We start from the raw sequence: 23,322 nt of genomic DNA, 5'->3' as shown, positions 1-23,322 counted from the left end.
ATTGTTGAATGGATGCATAAATGAGGCATTTATTTCTGAATACTTTAATAAATTATCATTTGTTAAACTACTGACATTTATAAATAAGATCTATAGCTTGAATTTTAATGTATATTCTTGCCAAGTGATAGACATTGACTACTCTAAATAATACTTTACACTATTAGCCAAATCATTAATTATATAGCTAAGAAGCTCTTGTAGCATAGTGGTTACAAATCAGGCTGTGAACCTCAAGGTCAGCAGTTTGAAACTACCAGCTGTTCCACTGGAGAAAGACGAGGCTTTCTGCTCCCGTAAAGATTTATATTCCATCAGTTTCTGGAGCCTTGCTTTTTGCCAATACCTTCAGTGCAGTTTGGACTCCTTCCCTCAGTATCATTGGCTCATGATCAAATGCTATCTCTTGAAATGGTTGAACATCGACCATTTCTTTTGGATACAGTGACTCTGTGTATTCCTTCCATCTTCTTTTGATGCTTTCTGCATCATTCAATATTTTGCCCACAGAGTCCTTCAGTATTACGAGTTGAGACTTGCACTTTTTCTTCAGTTCTTTTAGGTTGAGAAATGCTGAGTGTGTTCTTCCCTTTTGGTTTTCTGACTCCATGTCCAGTCTACTGTTTGCCCCTGGCCTTTTTTTTGCTTGATAATACCGAGCTTTTCCACCATCTCCCCCCACAGATATATAGTCATTTTAATTCCTGTATATTCCATCTGGTGAGGTCCATGTGTATGGTCACTTTTTATGTTGTTTACAAAAGATATTTGCAATGGGTAAGTCTTTCAAAATTCTGACATGTGATCTCCAGCATCATTTCTATCACCAAGGCCATATTTTCCAAGTACTGATCCTTCCTCTTTGTTTCCAACCTCTTTGTTTCTAAGGCTATAAATCTTTATGGAAGCAGAAAACCTCTTCTTTCTCCCATGGAGTGGTGGGCTTGAACTACCTATCTTGAAGTTAGCAATCCAGTGCTTATCCAACAGAGCCTTATCCAACACTGTAGGTACCATTACATTGTATCTTAAGGCACAGCATATCTTTGGGGTGAAGTTCAACTTTGACAAATACTAGTATGGGTAGTGTAGTGAATTACGAGCTGGGCTGCTAACTGTGAAGTCAATAATTGTAATTTGCCAGTCGTTCTATAGGAGCAAGATGAAGCTTTCTGCTCCCATAAAGTTTTACAGCCTCAGAAACCCTTGACAGGGTCACTACGAATCAATGGAACACAATCACCACCACCATCAAAGAGAACCACTAATATTTTTCTTTACCCATAGGATGTCTTGCAACCCTTTCAGGTAGATATATCCACTTTAAGTTATAGCAAAACAAATGTAATTTATATTCCTTTGTAAATTAGTATTTTGGAGACACATTTAAGAAGAATTAGCATTAGCTTGGAGTTTAAAAAATGAGTGCTTTAGCCATAGCAAACTGTGACTGCTAGTGCCGTATCTCATTTCAGAGACCCTGGAGCATAATAGGAGGAGTATTGGTTGACTTATGACATTACCTTTGTGTTTCAAGGATAAACTGTACGAAGGAATATTTTACCAGTAGTTTTTGACCAAAAAGTCTAATTGCTGGTTTTAGGTGTATTTTTCCCCCCATGTATTTTGCAGTTATTTTTATTGAGAGGCATTTGGAAGATGTTTTTTGTCGATTTATAGGAAAGATGGTTCATAGCCACTTAACCACACCCTCAGCTATTGGGCTGATTCCGGTACATAGCAGCCCTGCAGAACAGTGTAGAATGGCCCCAAAGGGTTTCCAAGGCTGTAACGTTGATGGAAGCAGGCTGTCACGATGTCTCCCAAGGAGCAGCTGGTAGTTTCAAACCACTGACCTATGGTTAGCAGCCTAGCTGTTTGACCACTGTGCCTCCAGGGCTGCTTCATAGTCACTTAGTAATTCTTCTGAAAGATACTTTTCAATGATATACTTTATCAAATGTATTAAATTAACTTCATTGTATTTATGATAGTCAAGATGAAGTGGAAAACCAATTCATACAAACATGAGCAAATAAGAGAACTTGGTAGCTGACAATGAATGTTCAGGGTAAGTCTCCAGGAATTTAAACTGTGGTTCAAGATGTCTGTTTGTCTTTCTGTTCCCTTTGCTTTTTCTGTGATTACTTTACTCTCTTTTAGAGCAGAAAATCTTCCTCCATGTAGTGCTTTGGTGAGGGAGCATGCCCTTCTTCTAGCCCCTGCGTGTAAAAGCCCATGTGATGGCATGTTTTAAAGAACCACAGCAAGTGGGGAACGCACAGTCTCCTTCCACAGAGACAAAGGGATGCTAGGAGTCAGAAGCAATCGGTGTTAATAGCATTTGTGGTAATGGGAAACAGAAGAGCGGAAGGGCAAAAAATATTCTTGAAAGTAATAAAACGTGACTTAATTTTATTTTCCTCATCATTGATTTTTGTAGAGTATGCAAGCTGCAAGATGTCCCACAGATGAATTATCTTTAACCAACTGTGCAGTTGTGAATGAAAAGGATTTCCAGTCTGGCCAGTGAGTATCTGACTTTGTTTTCTTCTAACGTGCTCAGTGGTATTTTAGAAACTTCTGGAGAGTTCTTATGGTTTTTTTTTAGGAAACTTTTTTGTTTTGTGTTTTTGAGACATTAAATTTATATCTCAAAAGGTTGGTTCTACCAAGGCCTTCATGAATGCAGGGACCTCCACTTGTCCAAGGAGCCACAATTGGGGATGTATTTGACTCCACAGCCATCTAGAATGAGGCGTTTCTCTGTCACCATGTCTTCAAACTCATCAGCATTGAACTTAATGAAAGCCCATTTCTTGGAGATGTGGAACTACTGGCACCCAGGGAACTTGCCTTTGGCCCTGCTTTAGGGCCATAGTCACATGCTCCTTGTTTTGAAGCTTGGTGCAGATGGACATGATAACCTGGCCAATGTGGACCCTAGCCACAGTACGCTGGGGCTTTCCAAAGGCCCCTCCATCCCTTCTGGAACCTGTCAGGCCCAGCACACGACAACATCTTGCTGATGTGGATGATATGGAACAGATGCAGCTGCACTCGGATGTAGAAGCCATATTTGCCACAACTTTTTACCATGTACTTGTGGGCACAAATATGGGCAGCCTCCAGGGCCTCTCTGAGCAGAACAGCTTGTATTATTCATCTGACAGTATGTGGCCATAGGGTGGGAACTCATCCACTTTTGCCTTCTTCCGACCCAGGTCAAAGATATGAATCATGGCATCAGGGACACCTTGGCAGAAGTAGGACTTGGGATAGGGCTTGTTCTTACAATACTGGAAATATGGGGACGGGCGGCAGCCCCTGGTGACACCAAGATATTTGTGGCATGCTGGAAGAAAAGAGCTTAGGAAATGTTTGAGAGTAATTTTTTCATTCCCATTACTGAGTTGAAAATGGATGAGAAAGAGTTGTATATTGCAGCGTTTACTATGTCAAACTTAGTTAAACCCAATGCTTTACAAATCACATATAGGGTTTTCCAGGCTGTAAACCTTTATGGGAGCAGAGAGACTTAGCTTCCTTTCGCCGAAGCTGGTGGACTCACACTATTGAATCCGTGGTTAGTAGCCCCTAGTGTAACCCACTGTAGTACCAGTGCTCAGTGTATGATGTGAACTTAGAAAAATTACAAGTGTCAGAAATGAAATGGAATTTGTACTGATCAATATCCTTGGTATTAGTAAGTTGAAATGGACATGTATGATCATTTTGAATCAGTATATTATATGGTAAGGAATGACAAATTGATGAGGAATGGAATCATATTCATCATCAAGGAAAAAAAGGATTATTCATCAGAAAATACAGTTGTGATAGAAGCTTATTATCATGTTTGCTAAACAGACACATCCCAAACCCCAGGTAGCCATTCATGTGTACATAAACGTGGTATTTCCTTCCAGAAATAAAGCAATCTTTCCAGAGGCAGCTTATACATAATAATATACTATTTTTAAAAAGAAGTTTTTATTGTGAATTGAGTGATAGTTTACATGGGAGAACATTGGTTTTACACTCATTGCTTCGTTGCAATAATTACAATCTCCTCCATGCATTTTTTTTTTTTTTTTGGATGTACACAGAAATACTCAGGAATATATAATCATTTAAATAACCAAAGGGCACATTCTGCAAGCCTGCCTCCTGGCCGCCAGCACACAGCCTTTCTCTTTCCATGAGTACAGTCCTCAGATGCTCTATCTCTCCATGTCATCATCTCTGCCTCCATCTCTGGTGTCACTGCTTCTCTGGATAAGGTCCCACTTCTCTCTTAATGGTCCTAGGGTCCTCTGTTCCTGGTCTTCTCTTGATGGTCCTAGGGCCCTCTGTTCCTGGACTGTAAGATTAACTACTCTACTGTTTTTGTTACAAAACTTCTACCTTTACAGTTGTGACAGTCACAATTAGTCATGATAACAATTACTCACTACTGAATCATAAGAACCTTATCCGCATGTCCTTTCACAGACATTTAGACAAGATGAAAACTCGTGGGGAGTCTACCTTCCCCTGCACACTCTATAACTAAACTTCCTCTTGAAAACTTGTAAGTTAGTCACTCCATGCTTTTTAGAGCTCCCCCTCATTTTAAGTAGCCTTTGTCTAAGATGCCTGTCCCTATCAGCCCTGTAAACAGAGAGTATAGGAGTGATACTTGATCTAAAGACTTCTTCCCTCGCAGTTGGTATTTTGAGCTACTACATCTGTAAGTATAGGTCAAGTTCATCAAATTGTAGCAATTTATACTTGTTTCCTTTATCAAAAATTGCTTTTTTATTTTCCTCTAGTTGAGTTCTGATCATCAAACCATCGAGGCTAGGTCAAATGAGTACTGTGTACAAGTTTGGGTGTTCTCATGCGTATCCCCTCACTTCATATGCTGGATGCTTCACTCTCAGCTCTAGCCCTCCGTGGCTATGTCCTTGTACATGGGCTCAGGTGTCCCCTGCCTCACCACACTTCGGACCAACTAGCCCTTGCTCTTCTCTCTCTCTTCTCCAGGTCGATGGGAGTCTATGGAACGTGATCAGACTCATCCCATATCTTCATTGCTGCCTTTTCCCTTTTTCCACTCACCAGTTGACCAACGTGGTCACCAGCAGCAATCTTACATGCCTGCTCTTGTATTCCTTTTGAGTTTCAGTCATGAATGGGGGGGTTTGTTCTGAAGAGACTTGATTGTTTGCTCAAGATCTATCTTGAAATACAGTGTTGTCTGTAATAGGATAACATCTATACGCTTACAAGGAACACCAGTTAAAACAACTATTATTCAAATTTACACACCAACCACCAAAGCCAATGATGGAAGAACTAAAGAATTCTACCAACTTCTTCAGTCTGAAATTGATTAAATGTGCAGTCAAGATGCATTGGTAATTACTGGTGATTGGAATGCAAAAGTTGGAAACCAAGACAAAGATTGGTAGTCGGAAAATATGACCTTGGTGATAGAAATGACACTAGAGATCATTTTATAGAATTTTGCAAGCGCAAAGACTAATTTATCAAAAATAACTTTTTCAACAACATAAATGGCAATTATGCACATGTACCTCACCAGATAGAATACACAGGAATCAAATTGCCTACATTTTGGGGACCACCATTCTTCTGTCAATTTGTTGTATTGTGGTGGCTTGTCTGTTACAGTGATGCTGGAAGCTATGCCACCAGTATTTTAAATACCAGCAGGATCACCCAGGGTGGATAGGTTTCAGCTGAGCTTCCAGACTAAGACAGTCTAAAAAGAAGGTGAGGCAGACTACTGGTGAATGTTTCTCTACTGAAACCCTTATGAATAGCAGTAGAACACTGTCAGCACCAGAATATTGAATGTTGAAACATGATGGAGAGCACCAGAATATTGTCAGATACAGTGCTGGAAGATGAGCCCCTCAGGTTAGAAGGCACTCAAAATATACCTGGGGAAGAACTACCTCCTTAAAGTAGAGTTGACTGAGATGACACAAATAGAATAAAACCTTCGGGACCTTCATTTACTGATGGAGGAGAATTCAAAATGAGGAGAAACAGCTGTAAACATGCATCAATAATCAGAACATGGAACATATGAAGTATGAATCTAGAAGCATTGAAAGTTGTCAAAATGAAATGGGATGGATAAACATAGATATCCAAGGCATTAGTGAGCTGAAATGGACTGGTATTATATTGGCCACTTTGAATCTGGCAATCATGTTTACTATGCCAGGAATGACAAATTGAAGAGGAGTGGCATAGCATTCATCATCAAAAAGAGTATTTAAAGCTCTATCTTGAAGTGTAATGCTGTCTGTGATAGGATAATATCCATTATCTACAGGAAAGAGCAGTTAATACCCCTATTACTCAAATTTATGCACCAACAACTAAAGCCAATGATGATGAAATTGAAAATTCTACCAACTTCTTCAGTCTGAAGCAAATATACAGTCAAGATATATTGATAATTACTGCTATTGGAATGTGAAAGTTGGAAACAAGAAGAAAGAATCAGTAGTTGGAAAATATGGCTATGGTGATTGGAACAATGCTGGATATTGCATGCTAGAATTTTGCAAGACCAATGATTTATTAATTGCAGATGCCTTTTTTCAAATACATAAAAGATGACTATACACATGCACCTCACCAGATAGGATACACAGAATTCAAATGGACTACAGCTGTGGGAAGAGATGGTGAAAAAGTTCCATATCATCAGCCAAAACAAGGTCAGAGACAGACTATATAATAGATCATTAATTACTCATATGCAAGTTCAAGCTGAAGCTGAAGAAGATTAAAACAAGTCCACGTGAATCAAAATATGACCTTGAACATATACTACCTGTATTTAGAAATCATCTGAAGAACAAATTTTATGTGTTAGACACCAGTGACTGAAGACTAGAAGAGTGTAGGATGACATCAAGAACATCATACAGGAAGAAAGCAAAAGACCATTGAAAAGACAGTAAAGAAATAAAAGACCAAAGTGAATGTCAGAAGAGATTCTGAAATTTGCTTTCCATCGTAGAGATGTTAAAGCAAATGGGAGACATAAGAAGGTAAAATAACTGAACAGAAAGTTTCAAAGGGCAGATCAAGAAGACAAAGTAAGGTGTTATAATGAAATGTGCAAAGACCTGGAATTAGAAAACCAAAGCATTTCTCAAGCTAAAAGAACTGAGGAAAAAAATTCAAGCCTTGGCTTATAATAATGAAAGATTCCATAGGCAAAGTACTGAATAATACAGAAAACATTAGGAGAAGATGGAAGGAATACACAGTCACTTTACCAAAAAGAAATGGTCAGTGTTCAACCATTTCCAGAGATAGCATATGATCAAGAGCCAATGGTACTAAAGGAAGCAGTCCAAGTTGTCCTGAAGGCATTGGCAAAGACCAAAACTCCAGGAATTGATGGAATACGAAGTGAAATCTTTCAACAAACTGATGTAGTACTTGAGGCACTCACTCTTCTATGCCAAGAAATTTGGAAGCCAGCTACCTGGCCAATTGATTGGAAGAGATCCATATTTGTGCCCTTTCCAAAGAAGGGTGACACAAAGGAATGTGGAAATCATGACAGTATCATTAATATCACATGCAAGTAAACTTTTCCTATAGATAATTAAAAAATGGCTGCATCAATACATTGACAGGGAACTGCCACAAGTTCAAGCCAGAGTCAGACAAGGACATGGAACAAGGGATATCATTGTTGACATCAGATGGATCTAAACTGAAAGGAGAGAATACCGGAAGTATGTTTACCTGTGATTTATTGATAATGCAAAGGCTTTTGGCTATGTGGGTTATGATAAGCTATGGATAACATTGTAAAGAATAGGTATTCCAGAACATTAATTTAGCTAATGAGGATCCTGTAGATAGACCAAAAGGTAGTTGTTAGAACAAGGGGATACTTTAATGGTTTAAAATCAGGAATATAATCTTGTATTCTTCCACCATACTTACTCAGTCTGTATGCTGAGCAAATAATCTGAGAAAAAGCTGGATTTTATGAAGAAGAATGTGGTATCAGAATGGAGGGTGACTCATTCACCTATGGTATGCAGATAATACAACTTTGCTTGCTAATAGTGAAAAGCACTTAAAATACCTACAGATGAAGATTAAAGAGCACAGCCTTTATCATGGGTTGCATCTCTATGTAAATGAAACAAAAATCCTCACCACTGGACCAATAAATAACACCATGATGAATGGAAAAAAGATCGAAATTGTGAAAGACTTCATTTTGCTAGGAGCCACTATCAACACAGAAGCAGCAGTCAGGAAATCAATTGATGTACTGTATTAGGCAAATTTGTTGCACAAGGCCTCTTTAAAGTGTTCGACAGCAGAGATGTCAGTTTGAGGACTAAGGTGCACCTGACCCAAGCCATGGTATTTTCAATAACCTCATATGCATGTGGAAGGTAGAAAATGAATAAGGAAGACTGCAGAAGAATTGATACATTTGAGTATATTTAAAGTACTGGTGACTACCAGACGAACAAGCAAATCTGTGTTGGAAGAAGTACAGCCAGAATGCTCCTTAGAAGTCAGGATGGTGAGACTTCGTCTCTTGTACTTTGGATATATTATCAGGAGGGACTAGTCCCTGGAGAAGGACATCATGCTCGGTAAATTGGAGGGTCAATGAAAAAGAGGAAGACCTCCAGTAAGATGGATTGGCATAGTGGCAGCAGTAATGGGGACAAGTGTAATGACGATTGCTCAGGACCGGGAGGTATTTTGTTCTGTTGTGCTTAGGGTCACTATGATTTGGTACCAACTTGACAACACCTGACAATGATAATAGCAATAATATCTGTGTGATGGGATGATGGAGAAGCTCAATATTATGAACCAAGACAAGGCCAGGAGCTGACTGTGGAACAGACCATAAATTGCTCATATTCAAGTTCAGGCTGAAATGGAAGAAAATTAAAACAAATCTACAAAACCCAAAATACAACTTGAGTACATATATGAATTAAGAAACCATCCCAAAAATAGATTTAATGTATAGAACACTAATGACCAATGACCAGTGAATTGTAGAATGACTTCAAGAATACCATACATGTAGAAAACAAATGGTCATAAAAAAGACAGGAAAGAAACAGAAGACCAAGTGGATATCAGAAGAGTCTGAAACTTCCTCTTGAATGTTCAATAGATAAAGCAAATGGAAGAAATGATCAAGTAAAAGAGCTGAATAGAAAATTCCAGAGGACAGCTCAAGAGGAAAAAGTGTTATAAGGAAATGTGCAAAGACCTGGAGTGAGAAACCGCCCCCCCCCCAAAAAAAAAGAATATGCTTAGCATTTCTCAACCTGAAAGAACTGATGAAAGCATTCAAATCTTGATTTGAAATATTAAAGGATTATATAGGTAAAACATTGAATGATACAGGAAGCATCAAAAAAGATGGAAGGAATATACAGAATCATTGTACCAAAAAGGGTCAGTTGATCCATTTTAAGAGGTAGCATATGGTACTGAAGGAAGAACTGATGGGGTTGAAGGAAGAAGTCCAAAGTGCCCTGAAAACATTACCAAAAAACAAAGCTCCATGAGTGACAGAATACCAATTGAAATGTTTCATCAAATTGATGCAGTGCTGGAAGAACTCACTACTTTATGCCAAGAAATTTGGAAGAAAGCTACCTGGACACACAACTGGAAGAGATACATATTTGTGCCCATTCCAATGAAAGGTGGCCCAATAAAATACTAAAATTACCAAACCATATCATTATTCACACACAAGTCAAATTTTGGCTAAGATAATTAAAAAATGGTTACAGCAGTACACTGATAGGGAGCTACCAGAAATTCAAACTGGATTCAAAAGAGGATGTGGAAAGAGGGATATCATTGCTGATGTCAGATGGATCTTGGCAGAGATACCAGAAAGGTGTTTACTTGTGTACTATTGACTATGCAAAGGCATTTAACTTTGTGCACCGTAACAAACTGCATTGCGTAGAATGGGAGTTCCAGAACACTTAATTGTGCTTATGCAGAACTTGCACATTGACCAAGAGGTAGATGTTCAAATAAAGCAAGAGAATACTGCCTAGTTTAAAATCACAAAAGGTGTGTACCATGTTTGTATCCTTTGACCATTCTTGTTCAGTCTGAATGCTGAGCAAATAATCCAGTTAAGAACATTGCTTTAGGATTGGAGGAAGACTCACTGACAACAAATGATAAAACCTTGCTTGCTGAAAACAAAAGGACTTGAAGCACTTGCTGATGAAGATCAAAGCATACTGCCTTCAGTATGGATTACAACTCAATGTAAAGAAAACAAAAATCACAATTGGACCATCATGATAAACAGAGAAGAGGTTGTCAAGGATTTCATTTTACTTGGATCCACAATCAGTGCTCATGGAAGCAGCAGTCAGGAAATTAAACATTGGGCAAATCTGCTGCACAAGACTTATTTAAAGTGTTAAAAATATAAAACGTCACTTGACACTAAGATGTGCCTTACCTAAGGTATTTTTAGTCGTCTCATATGCATGTGAATTATGATGTTGCCAAAGAATATTGAAAATACCATGGACTGGCAGACGAGTTGACAAATCTGTCTTGGACAAAGTATAGCCAGATGGTCCTTGTAAGTGAGAATGGTGAAACTTGGTCTCATGTACTTTGGACATGTTATTAAGAGGGTCCAGTTCCTGGAGAGGGACACCATGCCTGGTAAAGTAAAGGATCATTGAAAAAGAGATAGACCCTCAATGAGATGATTGACACAGTGGCTGCACTCATGAGCTCAAACATAGCAGTGCTGTGAGGATGGCACAGAAAACAATGTTTTCTGCTATGCAGAGGGGCACTGTGGTTTGGAGCAGACTGGATGGCACGAAGTAATAATAACGATCAATATGGCTATATAATTTGAGTCATAAGAATTTGAAGATGCACAAATGTAGAATCTTTACAACCATTTTTCTTTATAATTATCTTCAAATAGATTCATATCTCCTCCCTGGCTTCTTGTTGTTAGGTGCCATCGAGCATAAACATTGATATCTTAGGCATTAGTGAGCTGAGAAGGACTTGTATTGGCCATTGTGAATCTGACAACCACATGGTTTACTATGCCAGGAATAACATATTGAAGAGGAATGGTGTTGCATTCATTATCCAAAAGAACATACCCAGATCAGTCATGAGGTACAACACTGTCTGTAATAGGATAATATCCATCCACCTACAGAGAAGACCAGCTAATACCACTATTAAATTTATGCACCAATCACTAAAGCCAGTGAGGATGAAATAGAAGAATTCTACCAACTTCTCCAATCTGAAATTGATCAAATATGCAGTCAAGATATAGTGATCATTACTAGTGATTGGAATGCAAAGGTTGGGAACAAAGAGGATCAGTAGTTGGAAAATATGGCCTTGGTGATAGAAATGATGCTGGCGGTCACATGATAGAATTCTGCAGAATCAATGATTTGTTCATTTCAAATACCTTCTTTAGACAGCATAAGAGACGATTATACACGTGGACCTCATCAAATAGAATACACAGAAATCAAATTGACTACATTTGTGGGAAGAGACAATGAAAAAGCTCTATATCAGTCAAAACAAGGCCAGGGGCAGACTGTGGAACAGACCATCAATTCCTCATATGCAAATTCAAACTGAAGGTGAAGACAATGAAAACAAGTCCACAAGAGCCAAAATATGACCTTGAATATACCCCACCTGAATTTAGAGATCATCTGAAGAACAGATTTGATACATTAAACACTAAAAACCAAAGACCAGAAGAGTTGTGGAATGACATCAAGAATCCCCCTGGCAGAACTTATAAAAAACATGCTACCAAGTTCAGCGCCACCTATATGTTTTTGAGGTTGGTAGAAGAAGGGGCTGTACTAGGAGGCAGACTAGGAAATAAGGAACAAGAGGATAGAATTGTAATTAACCATTAAAAAAAAAAAAAGCTATATGTAAAATACAGTTAAAGAGAGTTAGAATCATTAATCAGCTGTGGTGTCCAGCTTCATGATAAAAGGGCCTTCAGACAATGAGATTGTATGAGGGTGAGTGAAAAAAAATGATCTCACTCCAGTTATATTAAAATACCTTTCCACTTCCGCAGCTGATGACAACATTGAGTGTGTACACTCAATGATTCTGCTGAAGAAACAAGTGACAGTAGATTTGACAAATCATTTGCAAATCAGCCATGGCTCTGCCTATGAAATAATCCACGAAAGACTTAGATTTCAAAAAGTTTGTGTCAGAAGGATACTGAAGCAACTCATGGAAGAGCATCAACAGAAGCGTTTGGACATCTGCAAACAAAATTTGGACTGATACTCAAAGGAAGGTAAGTTTCTTTAAAAAACAAAAAACACAACAACCCATTATTGGTAATAAGACATGGATTCATCACTATGAGCCTGAGAGTAAATGGCAGAGTGTGGAATGGAAACATCCTCAGTTGCTGACCAAGAAAAAGTTCAAAAGTCAACCATCATGCCCAGGAGCAGAGGACCCTGGGGCCATCAAGGGAGAAGAATGGGACCGGAGTGTGGGACCCTATTCAGAGAAGTAGCGACTCTAGAGATGGAGGCAGAGATGATGACGTGGAGAGATGGAGCAGCCTGAGACTCCGGACTCATGGAAGGGGCCAGGCTTGCAGGGTATGCCCTTTGAGTGTTTGTATGATTGTATATGTATTTGAATGATTGTATATTCCTGAGTGTTTTGGTATATATATAAACAATGCATATGGAATAGAAGCAAATACTCTTCAATGATGATACATGGAAGGAATTGTAATCATTGCAATGAAACGAACTACAATAAGATGAGTGTAAAGCTGATGATCTCACATGTAAACTATCACTCAATTCACAATAAAAACTTAAAAACAAAACAAAACCCATGTGAGGATAATTCCTGTAAGTCAACACTTGAATAAAGGTGAAGGTGAAAAGAAAAGAAAGCTGGAAGTCTGTTAGCTCCCAAGGGGAGAAATTAGCAGAAGTAGGAAACTCAATTAGACAAAAGCAGAAAAATAAAGCAAAACTTCAAATTCGGTTAAAAAAAAAAAAAAAGTCAACCATCAGCTGGAAAATTGATGGTTATAGTTGTCTGGGATTCTCAATGGCCAGTATTGGAACATTATCAAGAAAAAGGTTCAACAGTCAACAGTGCTTGTCACAATGAGATACTCACTTGAAAGCTGAAGCCTAAACACAGAGGAATGCTATCCAAGTGTGTTGTGATCTTGCATGACAGTGCACGTCCATACACCTCTGCCCACACTGTTGACACTCTGCAAAAACTTCATTTTGAAGTATTAAAGCATCCTCCCTATAGTCCTAATCTTGCTTCATTGGACTTTCTTCTGTTTGGTCCCCTGAAAGCAGCCGTTCAAGAACAAAGATTCATCTCTAATGAAGAAGTGAAGACAGCTGTATATTCACAGCTTAGCCTGAAACATTTTTTAATAAGGGACTATGAAACTTTGTTGACAGATGAACAAAGTGTATTGAAAAGCAAGGAGATTATGTCAAACAATGATGCGTTTGCCTTTTCTAAAAGTTAATTAAAATGAATTCTGCAGCCAGAATGTGAATAATTTTTGACTCACCCTCATATTAGCATTGTTTCCAGTTCAAAAAATTCGGATGATGAATTGAACAGAAATTTCTGCAAGTAGATCAAAGTATAATCAGTGTGAGAATTTATTTGTTTATGAAATTCTTACACATACTTCAACTGTCCACAGGAATGATGCTCCATTTACTTAAAATGTAATGGGTAAGGAACATATTCTAGTAACAAAATAATATACAGGGAATTTCAAAAAGTTCATAGAAAAATGGAATTACAAGATAATGGAATTTTCCAGGGAGTTGTTTGAAGCCCACATATTAATCATTAGTATTTTTTTAAGTCATATTCTAAAAGGTATTTTTTTTTTAAATAGTGCTGTTGTACAACAGAGTTTGAAGCGTCTGTCTTACATACAGTTTTTATTAAGTTCTTGGTATAAGAAGAGATTATCATGAAATAGCAATTTTCTTACGAGTAACTTTTGAGAAGGGTAAATTAACACAAAATTTTGAAATAGTAAATAACTGATATTTATATAAAAGCTCATGTATTTTGAGAAAAATATTTCATTCTTGTCATGTTTTTTTTTTTTAAAATTATGTTTCAGCCTGTTGTAAGTCTATAAAAAGATGTAAAGATTAGTTCTGTAAACTAAAACCACTTTTTTGTAACTTCTCTCTCCTTGCTCATCTCTTTTGATCTTCTTCTTTGTATTTTATTGGTGCGTGAAGAAGAGTGGTAATGTTTCCACTTTCTGTTTACTTAGCAAGACTCAGAATTCCTGGCTTCAGTTTTATGTAAATTGAAACTGTAACGAGATCAGTGGTGTATTTTATTGCATTTAGCCATGTTCTGCTTGTATGTTTGGACTTCTGGTGTGGCGTTGTAGGGTAAGCACTGCACTGTGAACCACAAGGTCGGCAGTTCAAACCCACCAGCTGCTCCTTGGAAACCCTATACAACGTTGCTGCGAGTCAGAACACACTCAGTGGCACTTAACAACAATAGTTTGTGTGTTTGGCCAAGTTTGTGCTGTCAGCGTTTGGAAATGGAATTTGTGGTTTTAATTCTTAAGTCTCTTACAGAGTTCCATCTTTTGACCTGGTACTTACCCAGCATCAGGTGTTAGAAATGAACCCATTTGGGAATTGGTTCCTTTGGCCTGGAGCACTGACTGTGTTTCTGTCTTTCAGGCATGTGGTGGTGAGGACCTCTCCCAACCACAGGTACACATTTACTCTGAGGACCCATCCGACTGTGTTTCCAGGAAGCATTGCATTCAGCTTACCTCAGGTAACTCTGACGAGAATGAGCTCTCTTCTGTTCTTCACAGTCCTAGGAGCATCAATTCATTCACCCTAGTTCTATTTCTCTCTTGATTCGCATTGAAGAAAATCATCTTGACATTATATAAGGAAGTTAAAGGTTATTCCTAATTGCCAGTTTTTACTATGCCTGCCTTTTATTGCTTGGATGTTTTTCTAATTTCTGGAAATCCTATAGTTATAGCAGTTAGATTTCAGATAAAACTGTCAAGTTCTTTCTAATATTAATGTCCAGAGAAACAGAATATATAAAAATGGTATTTTTTTCCTTTTTTTGGTAAAATTGACATCTAATCATAGTGATTTAAAAGTGTAATGATTCAGACTATTCCAAATATGATTAGAGTGATAGTTATAGCAAATGAAACCCAAATACTTTGGGCTCTTCTAACGATTAGAAGGGTCGTGATGATTATAACTGTTGGTGGTTCTGTGGAAAGAAAACTGGCTAGCACTGACCCAGGTACGTAATATAGGAGCACCACAAAAGGATTCTGAATGTCTTTCTCCCTTATCATCACACTCATGCATCTGGGCTCGCACTTCTCAGCAATGTGAATGCAATCCTACCACCTTCTAGGGCGCTGTACTACCGTAAGCCTCCACTAAGTCTTCATTCGCTATCTCCCTTCTTTGTGAGGATGCCTCTCCATGATCTGAAATTCTACTGTTCATGCTTGATTCTATAGATTAAAGGTCTGGAATGATCATATCCCAGAGTTCCCCAGGTTGTATGGAGATCTGTGTGGTATTCTGGTGTCCAGGAGTAGCTTGAGATATGGTTATTTCTCCTTGTCTCTGTGTTTTTTTCTACCAGGTTTACTGTATGTTAGGCATTATTCTAAGCACTTTTGCATGTATTAACTCATTTAATTCTTCTAATAACCCCATAAGGTAGGTGCTGTTATTTTAATGGAGTTCTGGGTGGCACAGTTAATGTGGCATTTTCTGTCTACCCAGACATGCTTCAGAAGAAAGGCGTGACGGTCTACGTCTGAAAAATCAGTCATTGAAAACCCTAATGAACACACTTCTGCTCTCCCCAATCCTTTTTTATAATTAATTAATTATTACAAATTTTCATTGTGAATTGAGTGATAGTTTACATGGGATAGCATCAGCTTTACATTCATCCTATTGTATTTCGTTTCATTGCAATGATTTCAATCTCCTCCATGCATCATCATTCAACAGCAATTGTTTTCAATCTGTTGTTTTTTTTGGATGTACACTGAAGCACTCAGGAATATATAACCATTCAAACAACCAAAGGGTACCCAATCCTTTTTAAAATATGGTTGCAAAATGATGATTTTTAAACTACAGCACTCCTTTCTCTCAACAGAGACTGGTTTGTTCTTTTCTTCCATGGAGGCTGTCATAAAGATTGAAGTATGGAACCTAAATGTGGTTTCTTTGTGACTCAAAGTCTAAATTTAACCAGCATGCTGAAAAATTTCAGATTGTCAGTAAGTGGGATGGAATGTTACAGAAGCCCTTTGGGGAGGTGAAATGCAGAAAGGAAGAAGTTGCCGACCATATGAAGGCTGTAAGGGAGAACACTTGTACATATTCATATCACAGTATCTCTAAATTATGCACCTAAATCCACAATGTTCAGATGAGTAGGCAAGCTTTTTTTTTTTATGTTTTATTGTGTATTGTGTGATAATCTACATGGGGGAACATTAGTTTTACATTCATTCCATCATACATCGTCTCATTGCCATAGTTACCATCCCGTCGATGCATCATCACTGAACCAAAGGGTATACCCTGCAATCTCGCCTGCCCTCCCTTCACGGTCCTCAGCACACAGCCCCTCTCCCTCCCTGGATCCCTAGTCCCCAGCCACTCCATCTCTTCACATCATCCTCTCTCTTCACGTCATCCTCTCTTAGTCTCAGGCCTCACTGCTCCTCTGGGTGGAGTCCCGCTCTCCGTTCTTCTCCATTGATGGTCCCAGGGCCCTCCGCTCGTAGACTGGAAGATTAATCACTCCCCTCCTATCTATAAAATGTCCACTTTTACATTTCCAGTCCTCACAATCAGTCCTGGTAATAATTATTCACCCTTGCTTCCCAAGGGACCCATCTGCATTTCTTTTCATCTGCCCTTCCTAGACAGGTCAGATACTACTCACTGGACACTCTACCATCTTCCCCGCCCTGTGGATCTAGGTTCCCTCTTGAAAGCTTGTAAGCCAATCACGTCTTACCTTTGTACCTCAGGCCCCATCTAGTTGTTCTGGTGAGGATGTGTTCATGTGGACTTGCCCTTTAGACTACGTTCTTCTTTGAGGCTTGGGGCTTCCTTTTTCTCTTTTGCTCCATAGGATTATAGTCCAATACTTATATCTTGGGTGGCCACTTACAAGTTTTTAAGATTCCAGACACTACTCACCAACTAGGATGTAGAATAAAACTTTCTAAACTGTATTATGCCAATTGACTGAGAGTCCATACAGCTATGATTCTAATCCTTCAAACCCAGAAAACCAATTCCACAAGTTGTGTGGTTATGTGTCTATGAAGTGTTTGTAACTTATCTGACCAGTTTTAATTTTTTTTTTTTAACAAATGGAATACCTTTCTTTTCGTGATACTATATGAAGCAGTAGAGCTAGCCCCAGCATATCCAGAACACTGGAATAGTAGCTTCAGGAGCATGAGCTTCAGGAGCATGAGATCATTCAAAGGAGCATAGTACTCTTTGGTGCTGGCTTTACTATAAAAAGGCAAGCTTTCTGTATTTTGTGAACAGGTGTTCAAACCTGTCTGTAGCTTGCCATTGTTTGGTTCCTGGAATTTTATGAATGTGTTCCTGAAATTCACAGAAAATTACTCTTTTCCTCATTTCTCTAATTTTGATTGATTTGGTTTTAAGTATACTCTCCAACCCCCTCTTGTTTTACAGCGGAAATGGGCTGGACTTGCTATTGGACAAGACATAGATGGTAAGTATATTTTTTAGCTACCTGAGGTCTATTTTCTTTATAGTTTTAATGAAGTTACTGAGATCTGTACAATGTTCTAGTGCTAGTTATTGTTGTGAAGTGCCATCGAGTTGGTTCCGACTCATAGGGACCATGTACGGAGTTTCCAAGGAGCAGCTGGTGGGTTCGAACCTCTGACCTTATGGTTTGCAGTTCATTGCTGATCCTGCAGAGCCACACCAGGTTGGTTATCAGGCTATTAAACATTCATTCTAGTCAGATTACGTGTAAGATCTATGAGCTTTCTGCTCCCGTAAAGATTTACAGCCTCAGAAACCCTATATAGGGTCGCTATGGGTCAGAATCGACTCAACAGCACTTAACAACAACAACAACAATACGCATATGGATACAACCTTGCTTGCTGGAAGCAAAGAGGACTTAAGATACTTACTGATGAAGATCAAAGACCACAGCCTTCGGTATGAATTGCATCTCAGTGTAAAGAAAACAAAAATCTTTGCCACTGGACCAATAAATAACATCATGATAAATGGAGAGAATATTGAAGTTGTCAAAGACTACAGTTGCTTGGATTTATAATCAACAGTCATGGAAGCAGCAGCCAAGAATACAAGCAACATGTTATGTTATGTAAATCTGCTGCACAAAACGTCTTTAAAGTGTTAATGACCAAAGGACACTTTGAGGACTAAAGGTTCTTGACACAGCTGTGATATTTGTAATTGCCTCATATGCATGTGAAAGTTAGACAGTGAATAAGGAAGGCTGAAGAAAAATCGATGATTTGAGTTATAGTGTTGGAGAAGAATATTAAAAATACCAACGACTGCAAGAAAAACAAGCAAATCTGTTTTGGAAAAAGTGCAGTCAGAATGTGCCTCAGGAGCGAGGATGGCCAGACTTTGTCTCTCATACTTTGGTCATCTTATCAGGAAGAGCCAGTCCCTCGTGAAGGATATCAAGCTTGGTAAAGTGGAGGGTCAGGGAAAAAGGGGAAGATGGATTGACACCATGATAGCGGCAGTGGACTTATATGTAACAATTGTTGGTGTTGACTTGATAGCACCTAACAACAACAACAGTAGAATTGTATAAGGTTTTGTGGAAATTATGAGGGGCTTCAAAAAGTTAGTGAAAAAAATTGAATGAAAAGATAACAGAATTCTTCCACAAACTTCTTGAATCCCCCTCAGATGCTTGTTGTTTGTCGTTAAGTGCTGTCGAGTTGGTTCTGACTCATAGTGACCCTGTATACGGTTTCCAAGGAGCAGTTGGTGGATTTAACTACCAATCTTACAATTAACAGTCCAGTGCTTATCCTGCAGTTCCATACCACGACTCATATGGTTATAGGGATTTTGAAAAGAAAAAGTCAAGGTTAGGTTGAAGAGGAATACTTCACATTACAGTATTTGGTAATTCCATTTTATTCTGTCATGTTTGTCTGGAAACGATAAGGCAAATTTGTGGAAGGGATATTTTAGGTTAATAAGGAGAGAAAGGGTAGCAGTGTGTAAGCAGATGGTATCATTTTCTTAGTGAAATGTGTTATGAGGTCATTACAGTTTTTTAGGGAAGGCCAAGGAAAGTAATTTTTAACTTCAGGGGGGAACAAAAGACTGAGCCAATTGTGGATTGTAAATCAAGACACTAATAAGAGAAAACAGGCATTATTGGTAAGTTGGGGAAATGAAGTATGAATTTTTTTTAGGCAGAGAATTTCATGTCGTATTAGGCAAAAAAAGAAAAATGAAATTCTAACTAAGCCTATTGATTTCCTGCTTGCGGTTAAAACTAAATATAATTTTATATTTGTAGAAAGGTTGCAAGAATAATTGAGAGAATTCTCATATACTACGTGGCCCAGATCTAGTCATTGTCACATTCGCTTTATTGTTGCATTCTTCCTTGTATAAACACACACAGGATACACACACAGATATACTTACCTGCCCCTTAGGAGACAGAATGGAAGCTTTCAATACGTATTTGTTTACTGAATTATTTGAGATGAAGTTGCAGAAATCATTGTAATGTATATGAGGGAGATTCAAAGAGTTCATGGAAAAATGGAATTGAAATACAAAGGAATTTTTCCACAAACCTTTGGAAACTTTCATATTTCCTAAGATCAGAGATGTGTTCTTACAGTATAGTGATCAAATTCAGGAAATTGAGCATTGATATGCGTATCTAACCTATTAGTTCATATTCCAATGTTGTTAATTGTTCCAATTATCTCCTTTATAGCCTTTTTTTTGTATGTTAATGATATGAGAATTTTTCTGTGACCACTACAATAAACTAAATTCTGATAATGTTTTCAAGAAATCCTGTATTTTCTGTTTATACCCCCTTTCACTGAGAGTCCCTCCCTTGGGGTGCAAATCATGAACCTGTGTTAATAACAGTCACCCTTAAATAGTTCTTATCACCAGCTCCATTTTGGGAATCAGTGACAGAAATGGTTTCCATACCTGTCACCTCCTCACTGAAAACACTGTGAGCAGCTGAGATAGTGAGGAATTTAACACCAAAGTCAAGTAGGTCGGAGCAGACCGTGAAGATGAGCCCAGCGCCCTTCTTTACAGATTTTCTGCAGTGACAAAAATGAAATTTTGTAGAAACTAATGAAAAAATGGGTTTATATGTAGCTTAACTGTCTAAGTTCCTTAAATTTACTTTTCAAAATACAGGGTTAACAGTGTACTTGAATTTGACTTTCAATATATGTAATTTCTATTGGAAAAGAGGTATAGAAATTCAAGGTTATAAATCATGATAAGTTGAGAAGCGTGTTTTGTGGCTTAAATTGTATTATAAAGACATTCTCCTGCTATCAGAAATACTTATTTTATGTGTAAAGTTCTTAAAAGAGATGAATCAAACTAACTTAATGGACAAAATGATAAAGGTAAATGATCAGGTGGGATTAAGGAGAGATGGAGTAAGCTTGAGTCAGAGAAGAGTTTTGGGGGCTGAATGAAGTGGATGATGTGGCCCTAAAGGTAGGAAACTGTTTCAGTATAAGTATAGAGATGTGGTCACAATAAGATAGAAGAAGGTGTGGTGTAGTATGAAGGGAGGGTGAGTTTAAGGAGTCTGGAGTTTCATCTTTCTGTGAGACTTGGTCGAGTCCAGGAGTTTAGTTTGAGGGAATCTTCTAGAGGAACCATTTAGTCTGTCTTATCTTCATCTGACAAGTACTACCAATGATCAGTTAACCCGTTTTGACCATTAATATCTATCTATCATTATGTCTAACTTGCTCTTAGGTTTACTAAAAGCATTGACTAGAAATTATTTTTATATCAAAACCCCAACCCAACCCACTTTCATCAAGTCATGGTGACCGTGCATAATAAGGTTTCTAAGATTGTAACCTTATGGAAGCAGACAGCCTCATCTTTCTCTCACTGATTGAGTGGTGGTGAGGGCTCCTTATAAGTTACAAAATATGATACAAAAATATCTTTTTAAAAAAGTCTATGACATTAAATTATTGTTAGACATAAAATACAAAAGCATTCACAATCTTCTCCCCACCTCATGTCCTTTTGGGACTGACCACGATGCTGACCATGGTGCTGTCTAGTTACTGTCCATGGTGCTGCCCATCATATTTGAAAGCTGTCTTTTCTATTTAGAAATATTGAATCTAAAAAGGAGCTCTGGTAGCGTAGTGGTTACGAATCGGGCTGCGAACCTTAAGTTCAAAACTACCAGCTGTTCCGTGGGAGAAAGATGAGGCTTTCTGCTCCTGTAAAGATTTACAGCCTCGGAAACCCTGTACAGGGTCGCTATGGGTCGGAACTGACTCAACGGCACTTAACAACAACAACAAATTAAAAGGCACTTGAAAACTATAGTCATTAATGGTAATATTTTATTATGCTTGCTCAAATTTCTTGATACAAAGATAATATACAAAGAATTTTGGTAGCGTAGTAGATTATGAGCTGGGCTGCTAATTACAAGTTAGCAGTTCGAACCTACCAGTCACTCAGTGGGAGAAATAGGAGGCTCTCTACTCCTTTAAAGATTTACAGACTTAAACACCTTATTCATGGTTACTGTGAGTCGGGACCAACTCAGTGACACGTAACCGGCAACCATATGTATGTACATGCATGTGTGTATGGAGTCCTGAAGTGGCTCTTTAGGATAAGCACTGGACTGCTAATTACAAGGAAGGTGATTCAAATCCACCAACCGCTCTTGGAAATCCTATACAGGGTCACTATGAGTGAGAACTTACTTGATGGCATTTGACAAAAAAGTGTGTGTATGGGAGTCCTGGTGTGGTGTTGTAAGATAAGCACTGGACTGCTAACTGCAGGGTCAGTGGTTCATACTCACCAACTGCTCCTCTATAACCCTATACAGTAGTCACTATAAGTTAGAATCAATTTGACAGCGCTTAACAGCTAGTGTGTATGTACACACAAATCCCTCATAGCATTGCAATATAATTTTGGAGTTTTTCTTGCACAAAATTGTATCATATTATACATATTCTTCAGCAGTATGCTTTTCTCACTCTGTGTTCATGGGCTATCTATCTTCATTAAATACACATTAAGCTTTTATTTGTCATCTAGCATTCTACCTTAAGAGTCCTGTTGTGTCACTGTAGGATAAACAGTGGACTACTAACCACAAGGTCAACGGTTCAGACACACCAACTGCGCCTCAGAAACCCTATTACAAGGTCAATATGAGTCAAAATGAACTCAACGGCGCTTAACAACAACAGTAATTGCACCTTATGATCATAATCACATTTTAGTCATCATTTCCCTACTGTTCAGCATTTTTTCAGTGTTTGGCTATTACAACTAATACTGGCGTGAACCTTTTATAGATTACTCTTTAGAGAAAGGTTCACTCTTCTTTCTGGGAGAAAAACACGTACAAATAGAATTGCTGAGTCAACCAATTCAGTTTTAGAGTAATAGTTTAACCTACAGCTATCTTCACCATGTGGGGAATCAATTAAGCTCTTTTGCCTGTTAAAGCTACCCAGCATATGACCGGAGTAACTTTATGCTTGTTCACATTTCTTGAAATAAAGTAACTGTTAAGAATGAGCAAAATGTGTAGAAATAGAGGCAGGAGAATATTGTGAAGCTTTCAGTTGAGATTTGTACTTATCCTTTGAGCTCCAGTGCATTTTCTAGCTCTTACTTTGATCTTCTTTCTTATTTTTGCTTATGAAGATGTTTATCTAAAATAGATGTGTCTTTCTTTCAGGAAGCAGACTGAAATATTTAAAAAATCATCATTCTAAGAATTTATTAAAAGTCATAGTAAGTAACTCAAGTGGCTAGAATATAAGAAATATGTTTGGAACAGAATGTTGTTGTTGTTGTTGTCAGGTGCCATCGAGTCGGAACCAACTCATAG

The 23,322-nt window shown here is 38.2% G+C and overlaps 1 protein-coding gene and 1 pseudogene across 2 annotated transcripts in view; one reads left to right on the top strand and one right to left on the bottom strand.

The window, feature by feature from the left end:
- NSF (N-ethylmaleimide-sensitive factor) overlaps positions 1 to 23,322 on the top strand; it is a 183,386-nt gene that overhangs the window by 12,374 nt on the left and 147,690 nt on the right. The window contains exons 2-4 of one of the 2 annotated variants that reach the window (XM_006833530.1): positions 2,444 to 2,529; positions 14,826 to 14,925; positions 17,874 to 17,913. In XM_006833530.1, the coding sequence (XP_006833593.1) occupies positions 2,444 to 2,529; positions 14,826 to 14,925; positions 17,874 to 17,913 (226 nt within the window). The remainder of the gene's footprint in view (positions 1 to 2,443; positions 2,530 to 14,825; positions 14,926 to 17,873; positions 17,914 to 23,322) is intronic. The other variant, XM_006833531.1, reaches the window with a different exon arrangement.
- Positions 2,681 to 14,751, bottom strand: LOC102826176 (annotated as a pseudogene).

Source organism: Chrysochloris asiatica, unplaced genomic scaffold, assembly GCF_000296735.1.
Source record: "Chrysochloris asiatica unplaced genomic scaffold, ChrAsi1.0 scaffold00007, whole genome shotgun sequence".
Taxonomy (NCBI): Eukaryota; Metazoa; Chordata; class Mammalia; order Afrosoricida; family Chrysochloridae; genus Chrysochloris; species Chrysochloris asiatica.
The sequence above is the reverse complement of the archived record's forward strand: the minus strand, read 5'-3'. Positions and strand labels throughout refer to the sequence as shown.